Source organism: Loxodonta africana, chromosome 3 (genome assembly GCF_030014295.1).
Source record: "Loxodonta africana isolate mLoxAfr1 chromosome 3, mLoxAfr1.hap2, whole genome shotgun sequence".
Taxonomy (NCBI): Eukaryota; Metazoa; Chordata; class Mammalia; order Proboscidea; family Elephantidae; genus Loxodonta; species Loxodonta africana.
The window spans coordinates 27,834,613-27,848,586 of NC_087344.1; the positions used below are offsets into that span (position 1 = coordinate 27,834,613).

General features: G+C 53.3%; 1 protein-coding gene across 2 annotated transcripts; it reads right to left on the reverse strand.

Moving 5' to 3' along the window:
- Positions 1 to 204: 204 nt before the first annotated feature.
- Positions 205 to 12,986, reverse strand: PODNL1 (podocan like 1). 2 transcript variants are annotated; one of them, XM_064280790.1, is made up of 10 exons: positions 5,798 to 12,986; positions 5,408 to 5,629; positions 4,534 to 4,627; positions 4,133 to 4,197; positions 3,906 to 4,015; positions 3,393 to 3,549; positions 2,819 to 2,934; positions 1,770 to 2,427; positions 1,082 to 1,230; positions 205 to 980 (listed from the first exon to the last, which is right to left on the reverse strand). In XM_064280790.1, the coding sequence occupies exons 1-10, from the start codon at positions 5,798 to 5,800 to the stop codon at positions 830 to 832; spliced, it is 1,725 nt and encodes a 574-aa protein (XP_064136860.1). In that variant the 5' UTR covers positions 5,801 to 12,986; the 3' UTR covers positions 205 to 829. The 2 variants fall into 2 exon arrangements, with proteins under 2 accessions (XP_064136860.1, XP_064136859.1); XM_064280789.1 differs by lacking the exon at positions 5,798 to 12,986 and having other exon boundaries at positions 830 to 980; positions 5,408 to 5,780.
- Positions 12,987 to 13,974: the final 988 nt, after the last annotated feature.

Sequence of the window (13,974 nt, forward strand, 5' to 3'; positions counted from 1 at the left end):
AAGCACCTGCTGTGGGGATACGTGTAAGGGTCTATCATGGGGGCCTGTGGTCTCTGTTTCTGCAGCGGCTGGCCTTGGGCGCATCTGGATTCACATGTGGCTGGGTGGCATGTAGGGCCCCTGGGTGGTGCAAACAGTTCTTACTCTGCCTCTAATGGAAAGATCGGTGGTTCAAACGTACCCAGTGGCACCAAGGAAGAAAGTCCTGGCAATATGCTTCCATAAATTATAGCCAAGAAAACCTTACAGAGCAGTTCCACTCTGACATGCGTGGCGTCACCATGAGTTGGAATCAACTCAATGGTAATGGGTTTGGTTTTCTGGGTGGCAGGTTGGCAGGTGGTAGCCCCACAGTGTGACATAGGCTATGCCAGCACATGGGGCCCCTGGGGCCTGTATGTGTGGGTGGGTCAGGAGGACACGCACCCACCAGCCTCAGATTCTAGCTCTGCTACTTGCTGGCTCCAGGGCCTGAAACAAATTACCAGATCCACTTAGCACTCCAGAGCCTCAGTATCCCCAGTTTCACACAGGAGTGGTGAAAGCCCTTGTAGCGAGGATTGTGAGGAGCCAGTGGGCATAGCCCTGGAAGGACGCCTGGCCCGTATGAGCACCCCAAAGGCTTAGGCTTTATTGTCATCTTCTGCGTGGGGGACACACACTTGGAGTGAGTCCTGTGTGCTCTTCAGCCATCCCCCAGCTCACTGTGTGGAGGCAGCACCCCACCCCCATCAGGCTGAGCCCCAGTCCCTGAGGCCTGGTAGAGCCAGGCGGAGGCCCCAGGTGGGTCTTGTCTTGTCAGTCCGTGGCCCAGAGGAGCCCCAGGGGCTCAGGGGCCACCTGCCCGGGGTCGACGTGGGGCCGTGGGCTGCAGCCGGACAAGGACCTGTTCCGGGTTACCCGCTGTGTCTACCACTCGAAGGTGTGGGAGGCCCAGGAAGGCCTCAGGTGCAATGCTCGTCATGTGAAGCCTGTTGGCCCTTGACAGAGAGGTGGGTGTGAGGGCTGGTTGGGGCCACAAACCCCATGACCCACCACCACTGCCCAGGCCCTTCCCTGCCCAGCTGGCTCCCCGGGGCACCTGAGGAAGAGGGCGCGCAGGCGCGGCGTGCTGGCGAAGGCCTCGGGGCCCACGTGGCCAATCCGGTTGCCCTGCAGGTGCAGCTCTTCTAGGGCCTCGGGCAGGTCTGGTGGCACAAAGGACAGCTCGTTGTGGCTGAGGTCCAGCACCTGGTGAGGAGGCAAGATGGCACATGGTGGCCCCAAGCCTCTCCTGGGCCCTCCATGCCCAGCCTGGCTCTCTACCCCCTTCCCTCCATCCCCTTCTGTGGCTGCCAAATTTGGCCCCTCCACAGAGGTAACCAAGTCCCTCCTCAGTTCAGCCCTGCTCTGGAGTCATTGCAGAGATAGTGCCTTTTCACACCCTCAATGGTTTACTCCTCATCCTAACAGGACAGGACCTGTACCTGGCAACTCTGCAGGGCCTAGACCAGGGCCTGGCACCAGAGGAGCACCAGAACTCTATGGAATTGACAGGCAATGGCAACGTGACTCTCATTTGATCAGTTTGGTCAGAAAAAGCTAGAGACAGCAGTGCCCACTGGACTAGGCACCAGGGGACAGCGTGAACAAAGGCCTGGAGGCCGGGGCTGTCTCATTCACCCCACGGCTGGCACCCAGTAGAGCTTCTTTAGGATATCGCAGGGCCTGGGAGCTGCAGGGTCTGGGCAGGTGGAGGGGCTGCACAGTGTTCCTACCGCCATCCTGACCTTCAGGGCTTGCAGCTCGTGCCAGGTGCCAGGCTCGATGTTGCCGACCCGGAGCCGGTTGTGGGCCAGGCTGAGTTCCTGCAGCTGGTCCAGGCCGGCCAAAGACTCGGGCTCAAGGGCCCGCAGCTGGTTGCGCTGAAGTCGCAGGGCATGGAGGCTGGAGGGCAGGCCGACAGGCAGCTGGGTCAGCTGGTTGCCAGCCAGGTCAAGGCTGTGCAGGGCACTCAGTGGGCGGAAGGCCCGGTGGTGGATGCGGGCACTGACTAGGCGGTTGTAGGCCAGGTTGAGCTCAGCCAGCCCTCGCATGGCAGCCAGGTCGCGGGCACCCAGTGTGGCCACTTGGTTGTGGGACAGCACCAGGGCCCGCAGGTGGCGGGGCAGCTCCAGGGGCACGCGGTCCAACCCATTGCCATACAGGTGCAGTGTGTGCAGGCACCGCAGCGGCCGCAGAGCCCCCGGGGGCAGCCCCGTGCGCCCCAGCGCATTGTGCTGCAGCAGCAGATAGCGCAGGCCCCGTGCTCCCTGCAGCCGGGCCCCCTCCACCCGCCAGATGCGGTTGCGGCCCAGGTGCAGGATGGCCAGGGCCTGGGGGAGGCCGGTGGGCACCTCGGCCAACTGGTTGTGGGACAGGTCCAGGTACTCAAGGCTGTACAGCTTGCTGGCAGGAGAGAGGGCCTGGTGTTGGGCTCAGCACCCAAAAGTGGGGGCGGGCTGATTCTCTGGAAGGGTAGGTTGGGGCGTGGTCCTGAGACAGATCTAAGCTGCAGATTTCAACTTGGGGGTGGTGACTCAGCAGATGTTGGCAGAAGACAAACTCAGGGTAACCAGGGCAGATTGTGGCCCAAGGCTTAGATGTGGGGATGAACCTCTCCGAATGGTGGCTCTGACAACCGTGTCACAGGGTGACTGGGAACAAAGGACACTACAAGCCTGGCACACAGTAGGGGCTCACCAAATGAGTCTGGGCTAGGAGTCACACAAGGGAGGGAGCCTGAGGGTACAGGGTCCTGACCTCTGGATCCTTGCCCCCAGCCTGCCCCAGGGCCCACCTGAAGGTGGTATTATCCAGGCCACTGTCGGTCAGCCGGTTGTGCTGAAGGTAGAGCTCACGGAGCTGGGTCTGGCGGCTCAGGGCTCCTCGAGGCACCTTGGAGATGAGGTTGTCCTGGGGAGTAGGGGAGAGAGTAAAACTGAAGGGCTGAGACAGGGCATTCGGGAGCCATGGAAGGCTCTGGAGTCAGTATCATGGAGCTTGTCTTTAGCGAGGTGCTCAGTGGAAGAGAGTGGTAATTCTGACTGCTGGAATTCCAGGGGATGATTGGAAGGATAATGTTTACAGGGGGCCAAGTGAGGAGGCAGAGAGGACTCCAAGAGAGGGTGGACAGAAGGGGACAGCCAAGGGCAAGGTGAAGGAGGGGAAGTGGGGAGGGATCACAAGGAACCTGAGTTGGAAATACAGGCCTGGTTTTCATCAGGGGAGAACTTCAGAATGTGTATGTCCGCTTACTTTTGCACTAATAAAGTGCTGAGCACCGTGCCTGGATGTCACTGTCGTTAAATATGCTATGAGCCCCGGAGCCAAGTGGGGAGTGTGAGGAAGGGCCCCCTGCCCCCGGGTTGCACCTGCAGGTGGAGCCGCTCCAGTGAGGGCGGCAGGCTGGGCGGCAGGTAGCTGAGCCGGTTGCCCGAGAGGCTGAGGGTAGTGATGGCCTCAGAGCCGAGGAAGGCGTCAGGCGGCAGGCCCGCGTTGCTCAGCTGATTGTTGTGCAGGTATACAGACCTGAGGGAAGCCAGGCTCCAGCCACCAGCCTACCTTACCTCCCGCTACCCACACTCCAGTCCCCACTCCAGCCCAGGGCCTCCTTCAGGGTATGAGTGTGAGTGCAAGTGTGTGCTTGCGCGCTGTCTCCTCCTCAGGCTAGAGTTCTCCAGGACAGAGCATACAGGGCTCTCCTCAGATCCCACAGGGTGGGGCCATGCCTTCCTCAGATTCCCAGGGCAGGGCCTCCTCAGACCTCCTCCTCAGACTCCCAGGGTGGGCCCCCCCTCAGATCCTCAGGGCAGGGCCCCCCAGGGTGGGGCCATGATCCCAGAGGTTATCTGAAGCCTGGGGTCCTGGGCTGGGCCAGGGGCTACCTGAGCTCCGGCTTCTCCCCAAAGGTGAGTGGGAAGATCTCTGTCATTTGGTTGGCGGCCAGATCCGCAACACGGAGGGAGCGGGGCAGAAACTGGGGGGCCACCGATAGCTGCGGGAGCACAGCCCACTGGTCTTGGTGCCCCTCAGCCTCCACAGGTCACGCTGTGTGACCCCAGGCCAGGATATGCCCTCTCTGGGCTTGGCCCCAGGGGATAGGGGAGCTCACCTTGTTGTGGGCAACATAGATGTGCTGCAGCTGGGTGAGGGACTCAAAGGCTTCATCAGGCAGGCCTGGAGGTGGGGGCTAGTGAGGGAACCCTGGGCCTGGTGGGGCTGGGGGGCTGCGCCAATGCTCCCAGCTGCCCCAGGGCTCTAGCTGAATGCTGGTAGAAGCTCCTCTGTCACTCCCAGCCTGTGCTGCCCCTGCCCCCGCCCCGTCCCTGCTGAAAACCCACACTCCCCCCCCCCACCAGCCCCTGAGTTTCCACCCTACTCAGCAAAGGGCACTTCTGAGAAGTCAGCCACAGAACTGCCCACAGACCGGGGCTGGGGAGGGAGAGGGACGCTGGAACCTCCTGTCCCCCACATGCTGGGGAGGTGCCACCTCCTGTTCCCCTGTCCCCTCACCCTCAGAGGAGATGAGGTTATTGTGCAGACTGAGGGTCCGCAGGCCACTGAGGCGTGACAGCTCGTTGTAGGGGAGCTCCTGGAGCTGGTTATTCTACGAGACAGGAGTCGGGCATTCATACGCCTGATCCCATAACCCATCGCCCTCGATAAGCCCTCACTCTCAACTCCCCATCAGCCCAAACAAGCCAGGCCCCAACATCCCATCACCCCACCACAACCCCTAACACCCATTACCCCGATCCCAAACAACCCCATAAGCACCAACACATGGACCCCCAACACCCATCACTCCCACAGTCAACCCCAAATGCCTTGTCAACCTAGCCCCAAACAAACCCACAACCTTCAGTACTTGGATCCCAACATGCCACCACCACCAATCACGGTCAACCCCAATTCCCAACACTGCAACCCCAAACAACCCCATAACTGCCCTGATCTCAAACCCATAACCATCGAGACATGGAGTCCAACACCCCATCAACCCCTCAGTTGACCCCAAAGTCTAGTACCTTGACCTCAAACAACCCCATAACCACCAAGATGTTGACCCCAACAACCAACCACCACACAGTTGACCTCAATCCTGATCACCCTGACCCCAAACAACCTCATACCCACCAAGATGTGGACTCCAACACCCCATCACCCCCACAGTTCACCCCAATCTCTATCACTTCCCCTATCTCTATCCCGACAGTTCTCACCTCCCACACAGACCCCAACACTGTCACCAACACTGAATTCCATTGCTTCCCAGACCTTCACGGTCAACCTTTTTCCCTTAGCCCTGTCAATGCACCCCTGCACCCCAGCACCCTGTGCCCCATGCCTTGCATGCCGGGCCCCACTCTCCTGTGCCCAGGCCCACCTGCAGAGAGAGGTGCTGAGCCGTCCTGGTGATGTTGTCTGGGAACACTTGCAGGTCCAGGCCAGCGCAGTCCACGGTGTCTGCACGGGCGCAGGAGCAGCGTGGGGGGCAAGGCCGGGGCAAGGGCTGCGAGCTCTCCCCTAAGTGGGGGAAGGCAGCGTCCTCCATGCCGGGGGCCACTGGGGGGCCCAGCCACATCAGGAGCAGCAGCAGGATCAGCCACTGGAAGCAGAGGGACGGGTCAGCAGGCCCCTGGCTGGGCAGTGGGTTGCCATGGCGACGGTAGCATCCCGAATCAGGGGAGGGCCTGGGGGGGGCAGGCATGGGTGCCAAGAGCAAGCTGGCAGAGCTGGGGGGGCAAGCCCCACCTTCAGTCCCTCCCCCCCTTACCATAGCCGGCCCCAGCTCTGCGTCTTGCCTGAACTGCCCACTAGGGCTCCCTAATGGAAACCAGGCGGTCACCTCCTGGAGCTTCTGCCGTGGCCACCACTGCCCCCATCTCTCAGCACACCCCACCCCCTGGCCTGTTTTCCCAAGGGCTCAAGGGGCTGGTCTACCCCTGCCCCGCCCTGGGGAGGCCAGGCAGGCGGCCGAATAGAGTGGTAAGGACAGGCCAGCCCGGCCTCACAGCTCTCCTCAACACCCCCACCCCCAGCTCCTGCTTGCATAACCTCAGCCAGCCTGGGCTGGGCCACAGGAACAAGGAATGTTTGGGGAAAAGCTGAGATTCGCCCTGTCTGGTATTTGAGCTGACCACAGGAGAAGGATTGGGGATGGAGGAGTGGGGGAAGTTTCAGAGCACAGGAGAGTCTCTCAGGGGCAGGAGCTGGCAGTGAGGGGTCCAGGGAGGCCTGGGCTCAGCCTGCCAGCCCAGATGCCAGCCTGGGGTCTCTTGGCCAGGCCTACCATCCGGGCCCTCCTCCACTTTGCCAGCTGGCCTTGCTGGCAGCCAGAGTCCCCCCTCCTCAAATGGCTGTGGCCGCTGGGAGGGAAATTACATGTATGAAGGCACCAGCATGGTGGTTAAGGTTATGAGCTCGGTGCCAGCCTGCCTGGGTGTGAACCCTGCCACCTCTTTGGCCTCGGCGTCCCTCTCCAACCAGTGGGGTAATGGCTGTACTCACCTTCCAGGAGTGTAGTAGGATTAAAGGACACAATGCATCTGGAGTGTGCAGGACCATGCTTGGCACGTCCCAGGCCCTCAGCATCCAGAATGATGATGTGAGCAGTGCGCCAGGAAGCACAGCCTTTGCCAGTTTAAATCCCCCAGCTGTGCCACCTACCACTGGGGTGACTTCCCTGCCTGAACCTCAGCTTTCGCACACGTAAAACTGGGAGAACAGATGATGCTCCCTCAAAGGCCTGTCATAAGAGCAAAATGAGGTGATGCGTAGGAATTGTTAAGAACTGCACTAGCACCTCATGAGAGCCACGCTTGGGAGTGGCTGGTGCAGGGTGGGGCAGGCCAGGGCGGGGTGGGGCAGGGCAGTGGGCTGGATTGAGGTCAAGGTCCCCCAGAAACAGAGCTTGAGACAAGGATTGCGTGAGTTGATCTTGGAGAAAGCACCTATAGGGGAGCAGGGGAGTGCTACAGGAGACGGAGGCCAGGCAATAAACTGGTGAGTTATCAATATCAAAATGGTAATCAGCTTGTCACAGTTCGCCTGGAATTTTCTGGTTTTATCACTCAAAATCCCACATCCTTAGGGGAAAAAAAAAAACAAACCCAGTGCCGTCGAGTCGATTCCGACTCATAGCGACCCTATAGGACAGAATAGAACTGCCCCATAGAGTTTCAAAGGTGCACCTGGTGGATTCAAATTGCCGACTCTTTGCTTAGCAGCTGTAGCACTTACCCAGTGCACCACCAGGGTTTCCACATTCCCAGAAGCCCCTTAAAAACGAAAAAACCAAACCCATTGCCGTCGAGTTGATTCCAACTCATAGCAACCCTATAGGACAGAGTAGAACTACCCCATAGAGTTTCCAAGGAGTGGCTGGTGGATTTGAAAACTGTTGACCCTTTTGGTTAACAGCTGTAGCTCTCCATAGCTCTTAACCACTGTGCCACCAAGAAACCCTTTAGTCCTGAGCAAATCAATGGTTGCTCACTCTAGTTATAAAGCAAATTCCCACCGTGGACAACCAGGGCTTAATCCCACTGGGGAGCCTTGACAGACAGCATAGAACATGCACCTCAGAGTCATTCTACCTGAGGGGTCAGGGAGCTGAGGTATTGATCCAATGCCAGCCCATCAGTTATTGGTTGGGCTGCTCCTGAGCACTTTGAGTAGAGCAGATTCCAGTCCCAAAGAGATGCAGATACCTGAAGTTGGAGGTAGGCCAGGTGTGCCCCAATAGTGAGGCCCAAGGGTGCAAGGCAGGTTACAGACAGCACCTGCTACTGTGGGTCATGGGGTTGATGGTTATGGAATCAAACCATGGGGGGAGGTGGCAATGAAAGATGTCAGGGTGATGGAAATGGGATCGGAGGTTCAGCGTATGAGGATGAGGGTGAATATGGAGGGACTGAGACCATGGGAGAAGTGATGGAGAGAGAGGGTGTTGAGGATCCTTGAAAGCCTGTATTATTCACCCCATCCATGAAGGAGGAAAGTTAGGTCCAGAGAGGGGGTTGTTTGCTCACGTTTCCCAGGACGTGTGGCCTCCTGAGGGTGGTCCCCCCTCCCCCGCCATGGATGGGACAAGAGGCAGGTCTTAGTTTCCACCAGAAGAGACTAAAGCTCCATTCCAACTTCTCCACATGGGACCAATGGCCTCTAGCTCAGAGGTTGGATAGAATCCCCTCAGTCTTCCCAGCAGAATAATGAGGCTAGCCCCAAGGAGGCTGAACTACTGTAGCAGTCCTAGTCCAGGGAGGCAGCAGTAAGAACCAGGCTGTTTGAGTTTCTGGCAGGCCTCTGCCAGTTGTGAAGGTCAAAGAACCCAAACCAAACTAGCGAATGAGAACAAGGGCATTTATTGGCTCATGAACTAAAAAGTTGAGGAATGTGTCCTTCACGCATAGCTGGATCCAGAGGCTCAATGATGTTCTCCAGATGGATTCTCTCTCTGCCTCTCAGCTTATGTTGTGCCAAGATGGCCCCAGCAGTGACATGCACGCATCCCTGGTTTCTATACAGCCGAATGCCCCAGTTTGAATTTCATTGGCCTAGCTTTGGTCATGTGTCGATCCCTGAACCAGTCCCTGTAGCCAGAGGGATGGAATGTACTGATGGGCTAGGAACCTAGCTACTGCTCCTGTAAAGAACACACTGGCCTTATCTTCCTGGAACAAACTTCTTTCCCTCCCTCTACTCAGCCCTGCCCTGCCTTGTCTAGCCCAGCCAGGCCCACTCCAGACCTGAGCTTCCCTGCCTTGTCTAGGCCTTTCCTGTCCTGCACTACCAAGTTCAGCCTTTCCCAGCCCAGCTCAGCTCTGTCCAGCCCTGCCTAGCCCAGCCCTCCCCTGTATTGTTCTGCCCAGTCCAGCCCTGCCCTGCGTTGTCTAGCCCTGTTCTGCCCAGCCGAGCCCAGCTCTGTCCAGCCCTGCCCAATCCAGCACAGCCCTGAATTCAGGGTGATGGCTCTAGGGGAAGGCTTTCCCCCTCTGTTGGCTTGGAAGAAGGTCCTTGTCTCCTTGAGCTTCTGCTCCTTGGCAATCTACATATGGGTTGGCATGTCTCTTCACCCATCTCTACTTCTCTCACTTATGTGTTTAATCTTTTTTATATCTCTAAAGAGACTGACTCAAGATATACCCTACACTAATCCCGCCTCATAACAAAGACAACCCATTCCCGAATGGGACTATAACCACAGTCATAGGGGTTAAGATTTACAACACTTATTTCTGGGGGACACAATTCGATCCATAACATTCCATTCTTTGGCCCCTCAATATTTATGTCCTTTCCACATGCAAAACACATTTACCCCATCACATCATCCCAAAAGACTTAAATCAACTCCAAGTCCAAAATCTCATCTTCTGAAACATCTAAATCAAATATGGGTAAGATTTTAGGTGTATTATATCTTGGGGCAAAATTTCTTTTCATCTGTGAACTGTGAAAACTAGAATACAAGTTATGTTTCCAAAGTACAATGGTGGAACAGGAACAAGGGAGACATTTCACTTAAAAATGGGAGAAATTGGAGGAAAAGAAGGGATAATGGGCACCGAGTAAGTCCAAAACCCAGCAGAACAAATCACATTAGCTCTCAAGGCTTGAAAATAATCCTCTCTTTTCTAAGACCATCTTGGCCATGGCCCTGCCTCCAGGCTTTGGGTGTGGCCATGCCCTCTGGATTCTGGGTGGAGGCCCCTAGCCCTGGGCTTCAGATCTGCCATCCAGGCCCTCTGGGATGGCAACTCTGTTCCCTTGGCTTTAGGCGGCCCCATTCTCTTAGTCCATCTGAGTGGTGACCCCAACCCCTCGGCGCGGTTCTTCTGTCACTTGGGTATGGTAGCTCCACCTCCTCAGCTTTGGGCAGTGGCTCCATCCCCCTGGTACACCTTAATGGCAGACCTACACTCTGGAACCAAGTTGGGGAAGATCCAACTCTGAAACACAGGAGGCTATGGCCCCACCCTTTGAAACCGAGAAGGCCCTGCTTCCCGTGCTCCTTCCAACAGTTCTGCTGATCTCCATGCTGCTCCAGGGGTTGTCCTTTCTTTTCTTGAAGGACAAGAGATGTAGCTCTTTTGGTCCATTTCCTGCCTGTAGAATTTCGAGAGGTAGACAGCATGTTCTCTCCTTTCATTCTTTGTCCCATTTAGTCTAAGCTAATGGTTTTTGGTTGTGATAGTTGGTTAACCCATCAGTCATGGGCTTAATCTCTTTAACAAAAGATTGTGTAGCTACCTCCTCGGTGAAAATTCTAGGACATGTGTCCTTAGTTTTTACAACAGAATTTTCCAAATCTTTAAGCTTTGTTCTTATTTTTCACAGTTCATTTTTAAGTCTATTTCTTTCTTCTCACATTTTATTGAAAGTGGCAATAAGAAACCATGCAGCCCCTTTAAGATCTTGCTTAGAAATCTCATCAGCCAAATATTCAAGTTCATCACTTATAAGCTCTACCTTCCACCAAACATTTGAACATAATTCAGACAAGTTCTTTGCCACTGGATTCAAAGCATCACCCTTCCCCGTTGTTGAAGTGCGTGTTCATCATTTTCTTTTAAATCCTCACCAGAAGCACATTTAAGGTCCATATTTCTAGCAACATTCTCTTGCTGGAACCATATGTATTCTCTAAGATGATAAAGACTTACTCCATAGCTCTCCTCACTTCCTTATGAGCCCTCACCAGAATTGCCTTTGATGTCCATAATTCTACCAACAGTCTCTTCAAGGCAATCTAGGCTTTTACTATTAGGCAACTTAAAACTCTTCCAGCCTGCCCCCATTACCCAACTCCAAAACCACTTCCACATTTTAGGTATTTGTTAGGGCAGCACCAGGCTCCTGATACCAAATTCTGTCTTAGTTATCCAGTGCTGCTATAACACAAATACCACAAGTTGGTGGCTTTAACAAACAAGTTTATTTTCTCACAGTTTAGGAAGCTAGAAGACTGAAGTCAAGATGCTGGCTCTAGCGGAAGGCTTTTTCTCTCTTTCGGCTCAGAGGAAGGTCCTTGTCTCTTTGAGCTTCTGCTACTGAGCGATCTCTGTGTGGCTTGGCATGTCTCTTCCCCCATCTCTGTTTCTCTTAACTGTTGTTTAATCTCTTTTATATCTCAAAACAGATTGACTCAAGATACACCCTACACGAATCCTGCCTCATCAATATAACAAAGACAACCCATTTCTAAATTGGATTAAAACCACAAGCAGGGGGATTAGGATTTACAATACATATTTTGGGGGGACATAATTCAATCCCCAACATTTGGGAATAGAGGCCTTGCATGGTGGAGCAATAACATAGAAGCAACCTGGATCCTGCATACCATTGAAGACTGTGCCACCCTTGGACTGACCAGCTCCAGTCTTGTTGTACGTGAGAAGCAGACATGTCACTTGTTTAAGCCACTGTTTATCTTTTATTTCTTCTTCTTTTTCTTTGTCCTGTGTTTTGAAGCTGAATCTAATTCTAACTAATATGGTGGATATCCACAGAGGTGAGAATTAAAGCCACATTGTGGATGACATTAACCAAGAAGAAAGTATACATCAAGGAAAGAATGCGGCTCAATGGAATGGCACATTATGTCATTATAAGACATAACATTTTAAAATAGTTCTAATGTGGGGAAATACATTTTGTATAATATGATGTGAAATAACATCATTTCAATCTACTGAAATGAGTATCTGTGGGTGTGAGAGAATGTGGGTGTCTAGAAAAAAGGACTAAAAAATACATCATAAGTTCGTATTCATAAATGTGTGACTATGGATTATAGGAGTTTCATTTTCTTCCTCATATTTTTGCACTCTACAGATCTTCAATAAACATGTATCACCTCTGAAGAAAAAAAAAAGGAGAAAGAAGGGGAGGGGGAGGGATAGGAGGAAGAGAATCGGGGAAGGAAAGGGAGAAGGCGGAGGGGAAGAATAGAACGAGACAGAGGGAGACTCTTGAGGAATACTTACACCTGAGGGGTGGGTAGAAGAGAAGCCAATGATGACCGCGGATAAGGAGGGTCAGAAAGAGATAAAGAGCCTACAAATATCTGGTAAAACGGGGAATGTACCTGTCATACGTACTAGTCAGGAAGACAAAGTCGTTCTGCATACCGCCACCAAAGGTGAGTGACTAACACCTGAGCTGGTCGTCCACACTATACGTCCGCAACAGATCAGCAGGGTGTCTCTGCCACACAGTCAGTCAAGGACCTAGTCCCACAGAGGCTGCACCACCTTGAACACGAGCCTCCAGAGTGGCTGTGGCAGCAGGAAAGACTACGGACTCCCGCACCGGTTTTTAATGCTTCCGCCTGGAAGTGCCCCATGACACTTTCTCTCTCATTTCATTGGCCAACGGTAGTCATGTGGTCCTGCTTAACCACAAAGGAGGGAGAAGCAATGGAATATTTGTATTGTTGTTTCTGTCACACCCAGAAGGTCAACAATTTCTTCCAGAAAAACTTTCGCATAGCTCGCAACAGATCAGAACAAGGACGTTCCCTGCCGCCTCATTTATGAGCAAGAAGACCTGCTCTTACCCCAACCCCACAGGGCCGCTCCCTCACTCAAGTCTGTGCTTAAATGTCACTTCCTCAGAGAGCCTCCTCGTCCCCACTCCCGAGCCAAAGCAACATTTTTGTCTCCCTCTCCCCTCCCCCTGCCTTATTTTTCTTCCTGACATTTCTCAGGTCCCGAATTTTTATATTTGGTCATTGTCCATCTCCCCCACCGGAATGTCAGCCCCACAGGGGTGGGGCCTTTACCAGGCTTGCGTCTGTATCCCAGCACCTAGAACAGCACCAGCAACTAGCAGGTGATTGGTGAATACGATTCAATGAGTGAATGGAAAAAACTCATAAATAAGATGTGTTACATTAAAATTATAGAGAACTACATCTAGTATGCCCAAGGAACAAACTCTGCCTACACGTATTGTATTCGTTTCCTGTGGCTGCCATAACAAATGACCACAAACTGCACGGCTTAAAACAACAGAAATTCTCCCAAATTCTTGACTCATACTAACCATTAAAAAAAAAAAAAAAAAAACACCAGTTGCATGGAGTCGATTCTGACTCACAGGGACCCCATAGGACAGAGCAGAACAGGTCCATAGGGTTTTCCAGGCGGCAAATCTTTGCAGAAGCAGACTGCCACATCTTTGACCCGGGGTGCAGCTGGTGGGTTCAAACTGCAGGTTAGCAGGTGAGCACTTAGCCACTGTGCCACTAGGGCTCCTTCATACAAACCATATGAGATAATAAAGGCTTTTTTTTTTTTTAACTCATGATTTATTCTCTCGCAGTTGTCGAGGCCAGAAGTCCAAAATCAAGGTGTTGGCAGGGTTGGATTCTTCTGGAGCTGTGAAGGAGAATCCCTTCCTTGCTTCTCTCCTCACTTCTGGTGGCTCCAGGCATTCCTTGGCTTGTAGACGTAATACTCAGTCTCTGCCCCCGTGGTCACATGGCCTTCTTTTCTATATCTCTATGTCTGTTTCTCCTCTTTTCTCTCTTGTAAGGATACTTGTCACTGATTTAGGGCTCATCCAGGTAATCCAGGCTGTTGTCTTCTCAAGATCCTTAACTCCATTACATCTATGAAGTCTTTCTTTCCAGATAAGATCACCTTCACAGGTTATGGGGGTTAGGATGTGGGCATATCTTTTTGTGGGTCACCATTCCACACACTGCACATATTAACACAAGTAGAGCTAATCTTGTAGGAGGAAAAAAAGTTGCAGAGTGATGCTAACAATACTTATCATTTTCATAAGTTAAAAACAATAAACTATTAACTGGCCTTGGGTGAACTGGATGGCTGGGGCTGGGGATGGAGGCAGACTTGCCATGGAATATCCTTGTAGATCTGTTGAATTAAAAACTTCATTGAGATACAAATGATCTACAAGAAAATGCACATATTTAAA